Raw genomic sequence first — 20,923 nt, 5'->3', positions numbered from 1 at the left:
AGGAGCCTGCTTCTGGGAGTGGCCCCTGTCCTGTGGGTTCTTGGCACTCTCGGGGGCGGGGGTCATGCCCAGATGCTCTTTCCAGAGCCTCTGTCCTTCCAGATCTGTGTCAGGATCCAGAGCAACACTGGGCCACACAGGAGCCCCAGCAGCAGTCTGCTCTTGGGGTCCATGCTCTGTGGGGACACACACCTGCCCCCAGTTGGGCTGCTTGGGGAGGTCCTCGGCCAGGGGCCTGCTGGCATGAGCTCCCTCCCCAGCCTGAGCGGACTCCAACAGACCGCAGGGGCCAGTCAGGCCTGGAGGGCCAGGGAGAGGAAGGGAGACAGGGCTGTGGGGCCCTCAGGTCCAGGACGGTGGCCTCTGTGTGGCCGGGGCTTCCCTCAGGGCCAGGCAGGGAGAAGGCTAGGTGTGCAGAGAGGCCAGGCCCTAGACCTGGTTCCTGGGGGCCCGGGAAGCATCCTCGCTGGAGCAGGGGCAGGTGTCAAAACTGCTTCCTGTGACTTTAAAATGTTTCTTCCGGAAGGGACACCCTAGGTTCTGCTTCTCCGCCTCCAGACGTGGTCAGTGAGGCCAGGGTGGCGGGAACACAGTCCTTCCAGGCTTCAGACGCCAGGGGCTTCCCAGTGCACACCCACCCTTGAGGCGTCCATTCTTTTTTTTTTTTTTTTTTTTTTAATTTTTTTTTTAATTTTTTATTTATTTATGATAGTCAGAGAGAGAGAGAGAGAGAGAGAGAGAGAGAGAGGCGCAGAGACACAGGCAGAGGGAGAAGCAGGCTCCATGCACCGGGAGCCTGACGTGGGATTCGATCCCGGGTCTCCAGGACCGCGCCCTGGGCCAAGGGCAGGCGCCAAACCGCTGTGCCACCCAGGGATCCCCGAGGCATCCATTCTTAAATGCCTCCTGACTCCCTGGCCTCTTGCTGTCCACAGATCCTGACAGACCCTGTGGCACATTCTGGAAGCCACTCCAATGTCCCGGGTCTGGGGTAGCCTGCCCTCTTCCCTGGAGAGACCGTCTGCCACCCACTGGTGCTGCCAACAAGGTTCCTGGGACCAGGCTGGACTGTGGGATCCCAACTCCCAGGCTATGAGTTCCAGGACCTGAGGTTTCACCCACATGAAGCCTCTCGGACCGACCACCTGGAGCCTCTGCTGGGCCTCCCTGCGCCAGCCCGTCCAGATGCCCACCTGGCACCCCACGCCAGGCCTCCTGGGGGTGACATCTGCTCACAGGGGTGCTCCACAGCTTCACTGGGCTCTGAGGTACCTGGCCACGGGTCCCCAGAAACTGACCCCTACCCCCCCCCCCCCCCGCCAGCCCCACCAGGCTTGCAGTTCTGAGTGTTCTGGGCCAGGATAGACTTGTTGGCCCCTGAGTGCTCCTCTGCTCCATGACTGTGGCTGATGCCCGGCCTTGACCAGGGGCATCCTGAGGGCTGAACACAGGCCCCACAGGGGGCTCCTGCCCCAACCCCTGAGACCTTCCCCTGGGTCCAGTGGCCAGAGGGGATCCTGTTATCTCAGATATGTCCCAACTATTGAAGGGCATCGCCAATAAATGCAACACAATACAGCTGAGGCTTCCTTCCCTGCGAAGCCTGGCCAGGTGCACCGGGCACTGTGTCACCCTTGGGGAGCCTGGGGGTGGTACCCACTGGCAGCGGGGGCTCAAAGGACCATGTGTGCTCCTCATGGGCTGAGGACAAAGTCCCAAGATGACAAATGGACCAGGCAAGGTGATGGCTCGGGGCAGGGGCCCTTTGGCCTCCCGTGCTGGCTGCAGGTCCTGTGTCATCCAGGCTCCAAGGCCGTGATCCCTGGAGCTGGGCCCAAGGCTCATCCTTAGTCAGAAGGAAATCATGGCCCGGCCCTCAGAGTCAGGCCCTGGCAGGTGGGGGCGCTTGGGGCCAAGGTGGAGCACGGACAGGCACCCGTGGGGCTGACAGCCCCTTTCCATGGTGGCCCCCATGTGACACTGTGAAGGGCTGTGTTTCAGGCTGCGTGCACTTCTGTGTGAGGCTCCCTGGGCCCCGGCCCACCTGCTCCAGTTCCCCAGGCGGGTGGGGTGCACCTCCGCTGAGTTAAGTAACCCAAACTGCAGGAGAAGTTGCTACGGATGCGGAGCAGCAGTCGACCTGGCTTTTCCTGCAGGTTTGCGTACAAACAACGAACGACCCAATCTCTGTGCTCAGCGGCTCGACCCCACCCGCCTCACCCACCCGCTAGCCTGGTCTGACAGGATTTCATCCCCAAGTAGGACACGAGTCCCGCCTGGGAATGCCCAGACCACTGTTGTTTATTAATTAAACCTTATTTTCAACACACCAAACTGGTTAAGTGGACCAACCAGTGACATTTGTCACCCTGCACACTCATCCCCTTTCTGGGTCTGTGTTCTGTATCCTGCCCAGACCCTGCTCCTGCAGAGCCCACCCTGATGACACCCCCCAGGACCTCGCCCCAAGGACCCCACCCCGAGGACCCCACACCCAGGATGACCTCACCCCAACCATCCCCTGCTCCAAGGATGCCCCATGGATGCCATGCCCCCTTACCCATAAGGCCGCTACAGAAAACACCGTAGAGGGACAGCCCAGTGGTGGCCGCGTTCCACACGGTGCCAATGACGGCGTACAGCAGGATGGTGCCCAGATTCCCAAAGAAGAGCCGGTTGGGCATGAAGTAGCCGGCGTCTAGCACGATGGGAGGCAGCAGGTAGAAGAAGAAGGCGGTGGGTGTCAGCGTGAAGGAGGCGATGTGGTCAGCTGCCCAGACGATGCCGCCCAGCACCAGTCCCAGCACGATGAGCAGCGCGCTCTCGGGGACAACGCTGGTGACCTTGTGTGACAGGTGGAAGCCTGTGGGGGAGGGGGCAGTCAGGGCACAGGGTCCCCTCGGAGCCAGGCCGCCCCTGGAGGAGTGGGCTGGGCCAGGGCTACTGCCAGGCCCCTCCTGCATGGTGGGTGTCTTTCTGGAAGCTGCGACAGGGAGCAGAAGTGGTGATGTTGTGACCAGTCCCCTGCAACTCCCTGCTCACACCTGGATGCGCCCTGGAAGCCAGGAGCCACGTCTGGATCTGGGGATACCCCTATGGCCCATCATGTGGCCAGGAGGCCCTGCCACTGTACTGCTGACTGCTGTCCCCTGGGGACCCCACCTCCGGGTCTCCTTGCCCCTTGCAGGGGGAATGGCCCTCTTCCTCCATGGGCAGTCCAGGAGGCTGGGGAGGAGGTGGGCCGGGCAGGAAGAGTCTCCCGTGACAGAAGCCGGACGGAGGACTCAGGTCTCGATAACAGGCCCCGAGCTGGGTGGGCAGAGCCCAAGGCACCCACATCCACAGGCCCCAGGTAGCCCGCTCTGGGCCTGAGTGGGGATGCCCCCTGCACCCCTCACCCCTTCATGCTGCCTCGGAGCCCACTTCCTCCACCTCTCAGGCGCTGGAGTCTGAGCCTGCTTGAAGCCTGGGGGGGACCATCCCCTCTGGCTTGCGTGGGGTCACAGCCCCGAGGAACAGAGCCTCCTGAGGCCACAGTCGGCAGGGCTCCCCCGGGGGCACGAGCTCCACTGCCCCACGGGAGCTGGTGGGGACAGTGGGGTCTGCATCCCCCTGCCAAAAGCTGTCCCCAGGGCCCCGTCGACCCACCAACCCTACCAGGACCTCAGGGCACAGGTCCTTCCAGGTGAGGCAGGACCTACTGGGGCCCATTTCTCCTTCTATTTTATTTGCTCTATTTTAAGACTCAGAAACAAGTGAGAAGATTTCCTACATTAAGCCTGATTTCAAAATAGTCGGAACATGGACTGGAGAGCTTGGCTCACATTTAGGATAATTCTCTTTTCCATTCCTTGAAGTTCTGAGTATCAAGAGACCTCTCCATGCAGAGCAAGGGCATTATCCTGTGAGCCCGCCCGCCTGGGGGCTGGTGTGCAGCGAGCCTGGGGTCTGGTTCACTCACCGCTCTTGCCAGGCTCTGCCCTGAGCTGATCTGCTCTGCGTCCCTGGCCTGTTGAATCATGGGGTCACCACAGGGGTCAGATGCTGGCTGTGGAGGACAGTCCCAAGAACTTGTCTTCCCCATCGTGCATGGCCTCCCAAGTCTAGTCGAGAAGCAGAGCGGCAGGTATGCAGGTGGGACCTTCTGGGGGTGCTGCAGCCTCACCGACCCACGGGTCACCAGCCAAGGGCCCAGATCTGAGTTCTGGAAGGGCCAGGGTTCAGCTTGCAGGGGCAGAAGGGGCCAGTGCTTCTGGGATTGGAGAACCTGCTGGGGACCCCTGCCCCACACAGCTGAGGGCTCTCGGGCTCTCCGGCCAAGGCTCTACACTCGTGTTCCCGTCAAGTTCCACTCTTCCTCCTGAAAATTTTCACGCTCATCTGGTGAACGTCCCTACATGGGGAAGCCCCACGGAGCCAGCACCCTGGCACCTGCCTGATGACTGTTACCAAACCCTGCCGGGGCACGGAGGGCAAACAGCTCAGGGGGTGGCCGCCCAGAATGATGGAGGGCAGGTTCCTGGGAGCCCTCAGGGCTGTCCCCGCTCGTCAGCAGGAAAGCATCCAGATGGTTTGGCCTCACGGTGCAATGCAGGCTGGGAGGGGCACCATGTGAGCAGGAGAGGCCGGCGCCCAGCAAGGGCACAGAGAGAGGTGCCTACACCTGCGGGGTGCCGCCCAGCGCCCAGGGCTTGCGATGTGGGGCCACCCCATGCTTCAGGAAGAGTTCTGGCAGCACCTGCCTCCTTGACAGTCCCGGCGGCAGACACCACGAGGGCCTCGCAGACCCAGCACTGTTCCATCACAGACGGGGTGGGGCGCGTGTCCCCCCACCTGGAGCCTCCCTGTTCCTCTGTTCGGGGGGCACCGAGTGACCTCTGAACTCTAGGAAGCCCCTCACTGAGGTCTGACCCCAGAGCTGGCTTCAGGTCACGTTGCTGAGTATTTGGTCTTGAGCCACAATCTGTCCCCAAATCAGGGATTTACACGGGGTCTTGGTCATAGACTGATCTTTCCCAGGAGGACGCGGAGTCCCAGGAAGCGCCAGCTGACACTGTGGCTGGTCCTCAGATGCGTCCTGCATGGCAGCCCAGTATCTCAAAATCTAATTAATTTAGTAGATGAGAGACGAGGTGACTTCAGAGCTGAGGCTCCTGCTTAACAGCAAGCCCTGAGAACCCACAGAGGAGGTGCCTTCAGGTTTGGCTCACTGAGAAGGAAACCTACGTGCACACACACAGGGTGACGGAGGCACCATCCGATGGTGGGCGCACCTTGCACAGGTGCGATCCGGGGGGCTGGGCAGCATGTGTGCTTTAGTGCAGAGTCACCTCTGACCTGGACAGAAACACCTGTCACTGCTGCCCAGGTAGGCGATGCACCTGTTCAGGCAGGTGAGGATGTCTGCTGGTAGATTCAGGGCCAGTCCCTCCTGCTCAGAGGGAGGTTTACACCCTTCCTTGCCCATGGGACACTCCTCTGTGGGCCACCGGTTCATGGTGTCGGCGGCTCCTCCACAGCCTGGCTGGGCAGGCGGTCACTCACACCCCGGAGCCGCACACTCGCACCCTCCGAGGCCAGGTGCTCGCCCTTTGACTCTGTTTATGTCGTGCAGACATCTGTCAGGTAAACTCAGGTCTTTGTTTTACGGCTTCTGAGTTTCATGCCCTTGAAAGCCACTCATGCTTCTGTGTGTCCTGCTACGCGTTTAACATTCCGTCCGACTGGGGTTTAGTAAAGAAAATATTTAAAAATAATGGTGAATGGGAGGACTTGCCCATCCCCAGAGACATCCTGGCCGTGTGCTCCTGCGTCCCTCACTTCTGTGCGCTCACCTCCGCCCTCCAACCACTCGTGGCCTGGCTCTGGTCCTGGGGCCACACGTGTTGCCCTGGCTCTGGGCAAGCCCTGAGCGTGCACAGAGGACATAGTGGGGGGCTGCTGCTCCTTATCTCCCCCGCCTGGTTCCCTGGCCTTTTCTGTCTGGCAGTCGTGAGAGCTTCATCGTCGAGAACTCCCTGACGGACAGGTGTATCTTCTCCTCAACTCTCCTTCCCTCATGTTGGGGATGTCCCTTCAGTCTGCAGGGCAGTTTCCTGTGACCTCCTCACTCCCCAGGCGCCCAGTCGGCAACCTGCCCTGCCTTGGCCGATTGTCTTAGATGCGCGTCCACAGCAGACATCCTGCTCGGCCACTGACCCTGGGGCAGAAGGCGGCGTGTCCCTGCCCAGCCAGTGATGCCTGCCCCCCGGTTCTGTAGCCCCCGGACAGTGCCGCGGACTCTCCAGACAGTCCCCCCTGGCATCCCCTTCCATCTGTGTCCCCCATGTCGATGGAAGTCCTTGACCCTCCTGTCCCCCCAGCCCTCCTGCTCTTATGTCTCAGACCTAACCCTGCGTGTTCACCTGTGGAAACCCTCCAACGATTTCCCTGTTCTGCTGTCTTCCGGAGTGTCTTCCCAGTGCAGTTTGCACTGACCCTTTTCTGGGGTGTAACGCTCTGTGGGGACCTCCCTTCTGTTTCTGGGGTCATGCTTTATGCCAGGTGGGTCCTCCCTCTTTCTCCTATGATGTCACCGTGGCTGCAGGTGCCTTTCTCCAGGTTCTGCTCGACCTCTCCTCTGCATTCATGGATGTGGGGCAATGTCTGATCCAGGCTTCAGCCTCCTATGGGCCCAGGGGTCTTCCCTGGAGCTACAGGCTGGGCTGGGGTGTTGCTGTCCTTGCTCTGGGGCTTGAGAGCCTGGCAGTAGGCCGCAGGGAGACCCTGGTCCTTGCTCTCACCCGGCATCAGGCTGGCAGCGCAGCCCCGCTGCAGGGGCACCCTCCGGCTCTGCGCCATCCTGCCCAGGCGTGAGGGAGGGTCTCTGGGGACGGGAGCTCTTCAAGAGCGAGTCCTGGCAGCCAGGGACCGGTCAGGCCTGCCGGCGGCTCTCCCCACTGCCCGTGACCCCTCCCAGATGGCAGCTGCATTGTAATGAGCTAATTAAATGAAAGACTTCATTGATTCTAAGCGGCAATTTGCTGCTGGTTCAGCCATTAAGCATATAATGGGCATTTTAGGAGCCGGTGAGCCGAATTCCTGCTGGACGTGCCCTGTGGCTTCGGGCTCCGGCAGCTGGCCGGAACCTGGATGGACACAGGCAGGAATGCGGCTCCTAGTCGGGGCGGGTCACCACGACCGCCCGTCATCAGGTCACTGTGAAAATTCGACACAGGGTGGAGGCCATGTCTCTGTCCACAATCCACAACACTGCCTCTGCTGCAACCCCACTGGGCACCCTGGGCCCCTGGGAGGCCGAGGGAGTGGGCACGAGGGGCAGGTGCCTCACCCCTGCCCCCTCACCACACACCCAGCACCTCCGTCCACGCTGCAGACACCATGTGCTATGCTGAGCTGGGCCATCCAGACTCTGACGGGGGCAGGGAAGATCCCAATTTCCTCCCAACCCTTGTTGGCTTTATCTCCAAAAACAGAAGGGCCCAGCACAGGTGAGCCTGAACAGTAACGCAGAGCACCTCCTGGGGACCCTCAGTGCTGGGGTCGCCACTGGTGGCCTGTCCTGGAGCCTGAGCTGCGAACACAGGGAAAGGCCAGGTGCCACCTGGGCGGCTGTGACCTCGGGAAGCAATTAGGTGGTGCAGCCTCACACCTCAAAATGGCCCTGTGTTTGCGGGGGAGAAGCCTAACCCTACAGGTTGGAAGGGCAGAGAACGTCTGGGCCTTTGGGGAGGTTGCTGGCTTTCCCTGCATGCCTTGCCGGGGAATAGGGCAGCGGCCCCCACCCTGCTGTGCCCACCAGGGGCCCAGCTGCGGCTCCGCAGGCCACTCTGCAGGCCGCTCCGACTCCCAGCTCCTGGCATAAACTCCAGCTCAGGAAACATGAGGTGCTAATGCAGGTGGTGCAGGTGGTGCACACTCGCAGGACAGACAAGATGGAGCCACAGGAACAGGAGAGAACCAAGTGGAAGTGCAGCGGGAAGGCGTAGACAGCAGCACGAGGAGGGAGGTGCAGGCCTTCCACAACCAGGCCCACAGGCAACTGCTGAGGCCGGGAGGGTCACAGCTAATTAAGCACAGACGGCCTGGCTGCAGGACGGTAAGGACAGGGGAGCACATGCTTTTAGTTCTAATTACAAACACTCTGACGGATGTCGAAGGTCAGGAGGCGCCAGCCGGCCACCATTCCTGCAATGGTCCCTGGACAGGGTGGGTGCTGGAGGCTCGGGAAGGTCATTGTGGGTGGGGCTGGGTGCCCCCCAGGACATGCCTGGGTGCCCAGGGCCCAGGGTCAGGCCCTACGAGGCCACTGCCTCCAAGGATCTCCCAACAAAATTTAGCTGAGTCCACGCAAATGCAGCAGCACAGTAAATCCTTTGGTTTTACTTTAACGCGTACGAGCTTTGGTAAATTCCATGCGGCCTGACAGAGTCAGCAGATGGAGCAGCGGAACCCGTCCCAGAGAAGCGTGGGAGCACCTGGCACATGCAGGGGACCCGCTGCACTTGGGAGGACAAGCAGGTCAGGGCTGGCCCCGCATGGTCACACAGACGCACACACGTCCTGTCCCAGGATGGGACTGCCTCTGAGCCCCCTCCCCACCACTTGTGAGGACAGGAGCCGACCTGCTCACTCTGATCTGTGCCCCAGCCCAAGGCAGGAGTTAGAGTAAATGTGTCAGCTGCCGGCCCAGGCCAGGAGGTGAGATATTCTTAGTGTCCTCAAATACTGCCTAGTGACCTAGCTGAGCCCACACCTCCGGCCTGCGACGATGTTGTGGATGAGCGCTCAGAGGGTTGTCGGTGAGCTGGCCTGGCCGCTCCCCAGGGAGGGCCTGCTTCCGGGACCCTGAGGACAGCTCCCAGAGCAATGGAGCCCTTTCAGGACTGGCCCTTCTGCTCACAAACCACAAAACACTTTAAACATCGTACGCCTACAAAACTCAAGCACACTTTGTCAATTTTTTTTCTTTTTAAAGATTTTATTTATTTATTCATAGAGACAGAGAGAGAGGCAGAGACACAGACAGAGGGAGAAGCAGGCATCATACAGAGAGCCTGACGTGGGACTCGATCCAGGGTCTCCGGGATCACACCCTGGGCTGCAGGCGGCACTAAACCACTGCGCCACCGGGGCTGCCCCACTTTGTCAATTTTTTAATTTAAAAAATGAAAATTGTTACTAGCCTTTGAGGAAGCATCAGATTCTTTCATTCTGAGCATCATGAGTAACAGAAGTGAGAAAAGAAGGAAAGTGGGCCCTGGCCGGCTTCAAGCACCCAAGGGAGACCCAGAGCAGCGTTTGGATTTCAAACAAAACTGTCCTCCTGTGTTGAGAGGTGTCCACCCCAGACGCTGTCCCTCGTAGGGCAGGTGGGGCAGTAACACCACACACCGGGGGTCCTTGATAATCTCACATCTAAATATACACATTCCTAACAGCAAACAGTAAGTGTTGTCAAGCCGACCCACGAGTGAACGTCCAGGTGGATGGCGTGCCAGAGCCGAACTGAGCCAGCGCCGGCAGGCCATCCCCACCAGTCCTCCTCCCTGAGCATCCTCCCCTCCTCAACCCTCCTGGCCAGGCAGCTTCTCAAGGCTCTGTGTGTAAAGGATTATATACTTTAAGCTTTTCTTTCTTATGATTTGTGACTGGCTCTAATTTAAATGAAGATTTGAGAACAGGATCTAGGACAATTATAAGTTTGAGGTGGGCACAGGTGGGGTAGCCCCATCACACCAACCATCTGCGGGGATCGACCCCCCCTAACAAGCACTAACACGGTAGAGAGACAGGCACACTGGAGGGCTCCAGACCTTAAGGGATGGGGTGGCAATGGGTGAGTGCCCTGTTTCCCTTTTCATTTGTGTTTTTCTGACTTCCCTGTTCTTTATGGCTTTTTCCAGCTGGAATTGTGGAGTGCAGTTAAAACTCAGATAGAAACCTGTAGTATGGGGCACCTGGGGGGCTCTGTCAGTGAAGCGTCTGCCTTCAGCTGAGGTTATGATCCTGGGGTCCTGGGATCGAGTCCTGCGTCAAGGAGTGGGGGCCCCTGCTCAGTGGGGACTCTGCTTCTCTCTGCCCCTGGTCGTGTGCATGCACACACACTCTCTCTCTCTTTCCCTCTTAAATAAATAAATAAATAAAATCTTAAAAAAAAAAAAAGCAAAAGGAACCCGTAGTCTTACAGGATGGAGAGAGCGGAGCACACAGAAGGTGATGGCTGCTGCAGCTGCACAATGCAAGGCCAAATCCCACATCCTATGCATGAGCTCTTCCCAAATTCCTGGCTGGTCCCTGAATTACACACAAGAGAGGCAGATCCAAACCTCTTGTCATCACAGAGGAGACATCATCAGAGTTTTGGGTCATTCCTGGTCAAGCAGCAATGCAGCAACAACCACCACAGAAATCCATGCTCTCCAGAGGAACATAGCAGAATACAGAGTCTCTACAGTGTATGAGCCACAGTGTTCTAGGAACAATCTGAAATTATATGAAGAAACAGGAAAATGGGACCCATATGTCAGTGAAGATCTCAAGATGATCCATACACTGGATTCTGTAGACCAGGATTTACAAAGAGCTACTGTAACTATGCTCAAGGATATAAAGGAAAATATGTTTGTAATGAATTAAAAAATAGTAGATCTCAGTAGCAGAAAAGGAGTTAGCAATTTTTTTCTGAAAGAGCCAGATAGCAAATTATTTAGGCTGTGGGCTACCCAGCCTGCTCTGCAGCTACTCGGCTTTGCCACTGCATCACGAGAACAACCAGCACATACATTAATGGATCAGCACAGCTGTGTTCCAAGAAAACTTTATTTACAAAAGCAGGTAGCTAGCCCACAGACTGTCTGTGACTCTCAAAATAGAAGAAATCTAAAAGAATCAAATGAAAATTCTAGAATCGAAGAGCTCAATATCTGAAATAAGAAATTCAAGAGATAGGCTTAACAGCAGACAGAGATGAGAGAAAAGATAGTGAATGGGAAGTGAGATTGGTGGAAATAATCCGATCTAAGGAACAAAGATAAAAAAGATAGAAAGTGGACAGAACGAACAAAGATAAAAAAGATAGAAAGTGGACAGAACATCAGTGGTCAGTGGGACAGTGTTGAAAGGTCCAATATGTATGTAAATGGAGTCCCAGAGGTGAGTAGGGGGAGGATGGGGTGGAAAAATCGAGGAAGTAAGGGTTCCAAATGTCCCCAGTTTGGTGAAAGACATAAATTCCTAGGTTTGAGAAGTCCCTCAGATTGGATTTCTATTTGATTCCCATTCCCATTGATCAGTCTTCAAGTGACCTTGGAATAGGCCTGAGAAGAGCTGAGGGTCCAGGGCAAACAGGTGCAGATGGGGAAGGTCCCAGGAGGTCAGAGGTTAGAGGAGAGGGAGAGGGCTGCCCCCAAAGCCTGAGCAGAGCCCCCGAGTCAAGCCCATGGCACAGAGGGCAGCTGCGGGTGGAAGCTGCTGGTCAGCTCCCCAAGACCCTTTTTCACAAAACGGTGACTTGCATTCCAGCTGCGGTGGCAGCGGCACCTGTGTCCACCCGTGTGTCACACGGATCCTGGTGGCACCCCCAGCACCCTGCCTCTGCTGAGGGTGTGGAAAGGGTGGCTGAAGGCTGGGACTTGGGGACTCTGCTTCCATGGAAGGAGCTGGAGGCAAGCAGGTGCCCGGGAGGTCAGACAATGCAGAAGAGGCCTCCTTCAGAGCCCACAGTGCTCCTGACCTGGCGGTCGGCTGGAGATGTGGAGACTGACCCCCACGTTCAAATGCGTTGGAAAATACATGGAAACCAAGATACAAAGATGCTTCAGTCCGGGGTGGGGCTGGGGGGCTATGAGGGACCCTCAAGAGGTTACAAGGATTTTGTGAGCAGACTCTGTAGGGGAGCAAGTTCAGACCTTCTTGACCTTTACACTTCATGGGAAAATTCCAGTGAGGCCATTTTCTCTAAGGACATCTTTTGTGCAGATAACGTGTGGGCAATGGCCCAAGATGTTGTAAACTGTGGCAGCGGCGTCCCTGCCGTCACCACTATCAGGGTGTTCCTAGCACCAGCCCCTGAAGCAGGACTTTGTCATGGGCTGCTGCCCAGACACGCTGTGGCCGGAAGTGATGGGGACTATTGACTCTTGATATTGATGCAGCATTGCTAGAGGACAAAGGCCTCCCCAAGGTGGGAAGACCACGGGGTGGCTGCCAGCCCCGAGGGCCTGGCACAGGTCCCATGTCTCGAGAAAAGCCGGCTGGACCACTGGACCACCAGACGGACGTGGGTCATTCCTGGAGGTAGATGGCGCCACCAGGACAGCCTTTGTGGGGGTGGCTGCAGCACCCCTGGGTTCCCGTCATCCGCCCCAAACGCAGGAGGCTCAGGGCAAGGGCGCACCCTGCGGGTGGCCTGGCTGGGAGCTGCCCCAAGGCCTCCCCCACTGCCAGGGGCCTTCACAAGCTATTATTATTCTGTCCCTGTGGACTTGGCTTCCTTGTGACAAGAGGATAAACACAACCCTTCTGGAATGTTGTAAAATGAAAATCAGGTTCTCACAAGGAAGATGGACTGTGGTTCTCCCCAGGCCCGATGAAAACAAAAGAGGGCAACGTCACTAAATTCCTATAGGTTTAGTTTCCTGGCTGGAACAACAGGAAGGAGGGATATGAGGGTGCAGGACACGCCCCTCGTGGACATGGCATTCTGCTCACACACACGTGGGCCCAGGTACAGCTGGGGGTGTCTCAGGCCTGAAACCCTCAGCTGACACGCAGAAGCACAGGAAGCAAGCGAGGGAAGGTAGAGGGGCCCCTGGCGGCATCGTCACCATGAGCAAGTCCATCCAGAGACCTGAAGACCTCTTCTCCATATGAGAGGTGAAGTGCTCAATAGAAGAGGTGAAAGGTGAAGTTACAGAGGTCTCTCTGGACACAGAGGAGAACGCAGGCGGGGACAGTGAGAAGGGCCCAGGGATGTTCAGAAGGCGCGGTGGCGGCAGGGGGATGCGCTCATTATGAATGGCGGGGAGCATGGGGGAGGACAGGGAAGCGCCCCCACGAGGCCCAGACAGGGGCAGGTGTATGGCCCTAATACCAACTCTGGAGGGACTGGGAGGGTCATGACCTCCAGACCCATCCCAGAGGCCATCGGGCTGTGGTGACACCTAGATGTCAGTGCTTGGCTGCATGGCTAGTCCGCAAAGTAACAGGGGAAAAGCCACCTGTGGCGGGGAAGGAACCATAGAGGTGCCCCCAGGACACAAGGTCTGCAATCCAGGGGAGAGGTGCCCGGTGTTCAGGGATGGGGAGGAGCACCGTGCTGGGCGCCCCGGACAGAAGCCTGGGATCCCTTGAGACTGCCCTGCACAGCAGCCCGGAGCCTGAAGCTCGAGACAGGATCATTGAGATCCACGCAAAACTGCGCCAATGACAGCACTCACTGACTTCACATAACATAAAAGCTGTCCTGGAAATGGAAAATGGTCCCACATGATCTCACGGCTCCGGAGACAGTCCTTGTGGTCATAGCGTCCAGCCAGCACTGAAATTCGGGTGGAAAACCCCAGAACTTAGAGAGCATGCATGTGGGGGCAGGACGGGCTTTCTGTGTCGACCCTCCGGCCGGAGCCCCACAGCCCGCAAGCTCACAGTATGTCCCTCCCGCCTCGGGCACCCACGGGCGTGCTCTTGGCCACAGAGCCCAGCATGCCCGACACATGGCAGCGAGGCCAGGAGCACAGGGAGCAGGTGGGCCTCGAGGGCAGGGGCAGGGCCGCTCACAGACAACGGGATCCTCCATGTGGGAAATCCCATGTGTGATGAGAGAGCAGGGCTGCGGGACACACCGTCTACCCCGTCCCTACAAACCAGCAATGAAGGTTCGGAATCTAAAACACAAGATCATTTACGTCATCACTATAAAACAAACAAAAAAAATTTTAAAAACCTTTAGTTACAAATCTAACAAAACAAGTACAGGACCCATATGAGGAACACATCACAGAAGACTTCTGTACATGGACAGATGCCCCACATGCGTGGGTTGGAGGACTTGACTGGGTCGTGCTGTCCATTCTTCCTGGCAGGACCCATGGACACAGGGCAATCCCAATAAAAATCCCAGCCGGTTATTTTATCATATGGAGACCCGGGAGGCCCAGGATGGCTGGTCCAGCATCAGCGACAACAACAAAGTGCAGGACCAACACCCCGGCTTCCAGATCCTACAGAAGCATGGGGACAGGGCAGCCCGGTGTTCCTGAAGGCACAGACCTACAGACAGACCCACGGACACGCAGTCCCTGACCTTCAACATGGGGCAGAGGCAGCACAGCCGAGCCAAGACCGTGTCTTCAACGAGGGGCGTCCACGTGCAGAGAAGTGAATCTGGACGCAGGCCCTACAGCCTCACGGTAACGACTCACAACAGGCCACACACCTCGCCATGAAATGCAAAGCCATCGGTCTCCTGGAGGGTAGTGTAAGAGGACACCTAGAAGACTCTGGGGTCCAGGAGGACTTTTAGATGCACCACCACGGGCGGGACCCAGAAGGAAGGAACTGGGAAGCTGGACCTCACTGAACGTAAACACCTCTGCTCTCGGAACGACAGTGACAGCTCCCAAGCCACAGACGGGGAGGAAATATCTGCTAAAGACACGTATGCTGAAGGATCTGTATCCCGAATACACGAGGAACTCAAACCCCAGTAAGAAAACAAACTACCCACTTGAAAACTGGGCCCAAAATCTAAACAGACACATCATCAAAGAAGATACACAGGTGGGAAGCGAGCACACGGAAGGTGCGCAGTGCCATCCGTAGTCAGGGAATGCAAATTAAGACAACACGGTGCCTCTGCACCTCTATTGGGACAATCAAAACCCGAACCCTGCCAACAGTTGATGCTGGCTGGGACGTGGCACAGCAGGAACTCCAATGCTTTGCTGCTGGGAGTGCAACACGGTGCCGCCACGGGGGAGGACAGTCCGGTGGTTCCTGCAGACCTGCACAAACCCTAACCCACAGCCACACTCCTCGGCATTTATACCAGGGAAATGAGACCTGACGTCCATATGGGAACCTGCATATGCACGTTCAGAGCAGCTCTGTTTGTAACAGCCAGACCCTGGGAGCAAGCAGGCCGTTCTCCAGGGCGTGATGGGTAAATGGACTCTGCGACCCACAGATGGAGTATCGTTCAGCCCTGAAAGGGGAGCTACCAAGACGGGAAAACACTGCAGGCTACTTAGGGGGAGACGTCAGTCTGAGAAGGCTGCGGTCTGGATCCTCACACAGCAGGACAGCTAGTCTACGACATTCCAGAAAAGGCAAAACTATGGAGGCAGGAAAGAGCCCCACGGCTGCCGGGGTCGGGGAGCGAGGTGGCGTGGGGCAGGCAGGGTACTTGATGCTGTAACAAGGGGCACGTGTCCACACACTTTGTGTGAACACCTACAGTGCACCCAGATGTCAGCTATGGACGGAGTAAAATACTGGCATTGGCTCATCGATTGCAGTCCGTGTATCACGGCAACGCCAGACGGTAACAAGGTGGGGGCCACAGGTGGGTACGCAGTGCTATCTGCTCACTTATTTTGTACGTTTACACCTTTCCTAAACACACAGCGTCTACTAATCTTTGAAGATCAGCATTGCCGAGGCTGTGCTGGGTGCGCCTCGGGGGTGACATGGCCTCAGAGGTGACAGGTGGTGAGGCCAGGGACAGAAGGGACAGCACATCAAGGTTGAGGGGTGGGAGGTGGGCAGGCCAGGAAGCACGGCCATTTGCCCGTAGGGAGAACCCGGCGTGAACAGCCTGTGGCCTCATGCCGACCCGTCAGCGGTCTGTACTCACCCTGCAAGGTTTCAGGGACGTTTGTTGGGTGATCATGTGCGGGTGTAAGCACGTCTGACTGCAAGCTGTGCGAGCAAGCACATGTGGGCAGGACTGTGAGCACAGGCGGGGGAGGCGCCTGCCATCCTGAGCTCCAGGCCCACCTGTGGCTTCAGGTCTGAGCCCGGGTGAGATGCCTGCCCACCCGCCAGGGGGACAGCTGGGTGCTCCTTCGTGATGGGTCAGGATGGGCCTTCCTGAGGGACACAGTCTGCCTGCCAACCCGTGGCCACACGCCCCTGCCGGGATGCGGGTATCACACATCAGCTGCCCTGCCCCGTCCCCTCCCTGCTGGGACAGAGGCTCCCCAGACATTGCCTGACAGGTGCCCGTCCCAGAACATGAGCTGCATGGGAGGCAGCGATTCTAAGGTCTCCCTCAATGCTGTGACCCGCATGCCCTCGGCTGGGCACATACATGCCTCCACAGCACCCACACACATGCCCCATGGGCCCTGGTTGGCCGATCCCAGGGGCTCTGATGGGCAGGGCCGTCAGCTCCGGGTCAGGCTGCCTGAAGAGCACAGTTCCCCTGCTCCCTCTGACAAAGGCGCAGACTGGCGGGATGCATCATAGTGACGTCCACAGGTAAGCACAGGGCCTGGCTCGGCTCTCTGGCCCTCTCCCTCTGTAGGCAGCCGCCCCCAGAACAGGCCTTGCAGGGCAGCCGGCCTCCCTCCTGCTCTTCTCTGGGGAACGGACACGACTGTGTCCTGTCCAGTCTCCTCAGAGACTCTGCCTGGCTCTGTGTCGGCCACAGGCCGGAGGTGCCGTTCAGGGTCACAGGGCCATGCCAGCGCCAGCTTGGGAAGTCACTCAGCTCTTCAGCGACAGGTTCACACTCAGTGCAGTGAGAGGTTCACACTCAGGTCACACTGCACACTTAGACTCAGCTTCAGATCACGAGAAAACCAGGACTGTAAACAGAGCCAGCTGGAGGGGCCCAGGTGGGGCCTGCAGGACAGGGATGTGCCGAGACAGATGCCCTTGTGCCCTGTTGCCACCGGAGGGAGCCACTGTGGGGAGGGGGTGGGAAGACCGTCCCAGGGCACTGCTTGGGGGTCAGCTTTCCCCACTGTGCACTGGCATGGCCTGGGGAGCCCATCCTTGTCCTCGGCGCCCACCTATGCCCATCCTGCATCGGCCGGTGCCTCCCGCGGGGAGTGTGATCCAGGGCGAGTGTGCGGCCAGGACACACTCCTCTCAGGCTTCGAGGGCCCAAAATGCAGAGTGCAGGGAAGGCTCATGCCGGCCGGGGGCTGAGGGCACCCCAGCCATCGAAATGTTCTCGGCATTATTGAGTTAATGAGTAAAGGGTTTGACAAGGGAGGCGGAATTCTCCACACCGGGGCCCTTCCCAGAAACTTAAAACTGCCTTCCTCTTCCAGTTTACCCCCAGAAAGGTTCAGGGGGAGGGGCCAGACTTACACCTGCCACCTGCCAGCAGAGGGTGACCATGTCTGGAGGCCCTGTCCCACACCTGTGCCCCGACCCCTGCTCCGTTCACTAATTATAGTTTTTATTTTTTAAAAAAAAATTTTTTTTTAATTTATTTATGATAGTCACAGAGAGAGAGAGAGAGAGAGAGAGAGAGAGAGAGAGAGAGGCAGAGACACAGGCAGAGGGAGAAGCAGGCTCCATGCACCGGGAGCCCGACGTGGGATTCGATCCCGGGTCTCCAGGATTGCGCCCTGGGCCAAAGGCAGGCGCCAAACCGCTGCGCCACCCAGGGATCCCCACTAATTATAGTTTTCAAATGGTAGTCGGCTGAACCCCCGCCCCTGCCCAACCCCAGTAGCCCTGAACTGGACATCGCCAGCAACAGCAGCCCAGGCGGAGGGAGGAACACCGTTTCCAGGAAGAAAAGGTAACCTGGTGGCCAAGGCTTGAGGCACACCCGTCACAGGGTGGTCCCCCAGCCCTGGCCCAATCCAGCTGAGGCCCCGGCAGTGACAGGCGGCACCCTGCAGGGTGAGGCTGTGGAACCATTCCCACTCCCAGGATAGCTGAGGCCCAGGAGGCCACAGAGAGCCGGGCTGTGTGGTGCAGGGCCGCCAAGTCCCACTCCCCCCCCACCCCCGACGTGGAAGGACCTGGGTCCCCACAGAACCAGGCAGGGGGGCCGGCTTCTCACCCTTGCCCGGGGACACATGCCTCAGCTCTTGCACGACTCTCCTGGCATTTTTGTTTTCACACAATATTGCTAGTTGACTTGCTGTCATGTCTGGGCACCGTGCAGGGTCACCACTGTGTCCACGGGTTGCCCACCAGGCACCTTTTGGGCCTTTGCATACCTGCAGCCATGTCCCTGCTGAGGAGGTCAGAGCAGCACAGAGGAGGGCAGCTAACCACACACGTCCCTCAGGTGCAGCAACACACCCGGCAGGGGACCCATGTGGGTGGCCCTGGACAGTCCTAGAGTCCCGTGGACTTGCACGTGGATGTGTGACATAGCCAGGTCCCAGGACCCCGGCTGGGCAGTGGCTGCTTCCCTCTGCTTCCCACCCTGGGCACCCTTGGGCTGGGCCCCAGGCCCCAGCCTCACCCCCAGGAGCTCTGATTCAACTGTCTGGAGCCAGCCCTGGGGTGGAGCTGGACCCAGCACCGTGGGTCTCACCAGGCTCCTCGTGGCCCCACGAGAGTCAGAGCAGACACTGACCCCCCCACCCCCCCAGGTACACGGGCAACTGGTCCCTGTCTGGATCCTGAGCTGAAGGAGCAGGATGCAGGCGCAGCTGCCTCAGGCCGCAGGGAGGGCGGCCACTGTCCCAGGGTCTGGGGCAGTGGCCCAGACTCAGCCTCCATGAAGCAGTGGAGGGGCCGTGGCTGCCCTGACCCTGGGGGTGGACACACCTATCCCCAGGTCTGCCTGGGGAGGGGGTCCCGCCTGGCGGGGGGCAGTCTAGGGGGCCTGCTGGCTTCTTCAGTCGGAGAGGCCTCTGTGACCCTGAAACACAGCTCCCGGGAGGCTGCCTCCAATGGGATGGCCAAGGTGTGGCCTCAGCCCCTCCACCTGGGAGCCCGGCCGCTCCTGTGGGGGTCAGACCGGGAGCCCCCACTTGTGAGTCTGTGTGCAGGACTGGACAGCCAGCATGGGGACAGTCCCCTGGACCTGTGCATGTGGATGGATGACAGGAACTCGAACATTCACCAAGTATCCCCTGAGCACCTGCCCCCCACCCCGTGCCCCCTGCGGTCCTCCTCCTGAGGTGTTGTCCTGCTCGGGCGGCACCCCACTGGCTGGCTGAGCAAGAATTGCACCCCAGCACCCAGGGCTTCTAACTCCAAGGAGCCGAAGCCAGTGGTTTTCCACAAGCTGCCAGAAAAGCTGCCAGAAACAGGCATTTCCGGTCCCATTTTGCTTTTACAAGAAACCCTTCCCCAGCTGGGAGCTCACAACGTTGGACTTTAGCATGATAGCTCGGCAGGTGGTGAATTCACCGAGGCTTCCTGCCTGATTCACTCAGGAAGGGAAGAAGCAAGGCCCGGCCCTCCCCCACAGCTCTGCGCACACCCCCAGGCTGGTGCCGCCCCCCCCACCCCCCCCCCACCCCCGGCCAGGGCTTCCAGGATGCCTCCCCAGGCTGATGGCTGCCTTCAGGGCCACATCTGTGTCTGAAGCAGAGCCGTCCACTGGATGAGGGGAGCCGGGGACGGGACTCAGCTCACCACCCCCTGTGCCCCTCCGCCCCCTCCGCCGGGAGTCCACACCTGCCTGCAGGCCCCAGCCCGCATGGTCAGCCCTCGCCACCCGCTGGGCCCCCACCCCGTGCCTCCCCTTGGCCCCCTGCCCCAGCCCCTCTCACGCTGGCTGGCCCCTCCCTCCCACGGGCTCACCTCAACCGTGCCCCACATGGGAAGCCTACACTCCGCTACAGTCTGACTCCTCCACCTGGACTCTGACCCCCTGTGTCCAGCAAACCATGGGGCTCTCGATTCCTTCTAGCACCGATGAATGAACCCTTGGGTTGTAGATGTGGACTCAAGACACAGCCAGCTCCAAGGAAAGGCAGCGTGAAGCCAAGCCCCAGGCCAGACCCCTGACCTAGGAGGGCATCTCGCAGGACCCAGAGAGTGGCCTGGATGCCACCCATCATCACGGTCTCCTGGCGGGCCATGCGTATCAGGTGGGACAGGCCCGGCAGCATGGGGGCTCCAGGCGGGGGTGGCCCTGTGCACTCAGCCTCTTGGCCTCTCACCTGCTGGATCCTGTGCCCTTGGGTGCCCTGGCGACGCCCTTCAGGGCTCAGAGATCTCATTTCCCGGACATTCAGAGGGGAAGGCTTTGACCTTCCAGGTGACCTTAATCTCTGATTAGACCCTGGAGCGCATATGGACTAAACACCTCAGGGAAGCAGCCTATAAAAGGAGCGGGATGATGCCAGCATTACGATGCTCCTGGGGAAGGCTCAGCTCACAGGGAGGCAGGTCTGAGCCACCCTCATCCTCTGATGTGGGCTTGTCCGTCTCGCTGGAGCCATGCACACCTCCTCCCAGAAGCCTCCTTGTGACCCTCATGACTGGTTGCCTTCCTGGCCCCTCTGACCTCCCCTTCTACCCCTCCCCTGGCTGACTTCCCCCACCGCTGCTCCTCAGACACACACACACACACACACACCTTGGTGCCTTTGCACAGGCTGATCCACTCCTGAAAATGGCCCCTTCCCCTCTGCCCGCCCCATTTGCTGTTCTGTGGAGCACACAATGCCATTGGTCCTGTGGCGTGGTCTCATCTGTCTGTCCCCCAGGATCTGGCACTGTTGGGGTCTGGGCTGCATGGTGCTTGTGCATCGAGCCCTCAAGTGGGGAGCACTCCTCCAGCAGCCAGAGTTGCAGATGCTCGACATCAAATGTTTCGCGGCTGCACTGAGGAAGGAAATCGGGCCAGTCATGCCCCTGAATGCCGGGGCTGTGCTCAGGGTACTGACTGCCCAGGCTCCGCAGAGGCAGGCAGACAAAGGCAAGTGTGCGTGGCCTGACTGGGTGGATCTGTGGTGCCCTGCTCCGGAAGGCATGACCAGGATTTCGG

General features: G+C 58.8%; 1 protein-coding gene across 3 annotated transcripts in view; it reads right to left on the bottom strand.

The window, feature by feature from the left end:
* SLC9A3 (solute carrier family 9 member A3) overlaps positions 1 to 20,923 on the bottom strand; it is a 40,917-nt gene that overhangs the window by 13,151 nt on the left and 6,843 nt on the right. For 2 of the 3 annotated variants that reach the window (XM_055307667.1, XM_055307666.1), the window contains exon 2: positions 2,561 to 2,863. The exons of the other annotated variant lie outside the window; for it this stretch is intronic. In XM_055307667.1, coding sequence (XP_055163642.1) covers positions 2,561 to 2,863 — 303 coding nt within the window. The remainder of the gene's footprint in view (positions 1 to 2,560; positions 2,864 to 20,923) is intronic. 3 annotated transcript variants of the gene reach the window in all.

Source organism: Nyctereutes procyonoides, unplaced genomic scaffold, assembly GCF_905146905.1.
Source record: "Nyctereutes procyonoides isolate TBG_1078 unplaced genomic scaffold, NYPRO_anot_genome, whole genome shotgun sequence".
Classification (NCBI taxonomy): Eukaryota; Metazoa; Chordata; class Mammalia; order Carnivora; family Canidae; genus Nyctereutes; species Nyctereutes procyonoides.
The sequence above is the reverse complement of the archived record's forward strand: the minus strand, read 5'-3'. Positions and strand labels throughout refer to the sequence as shown.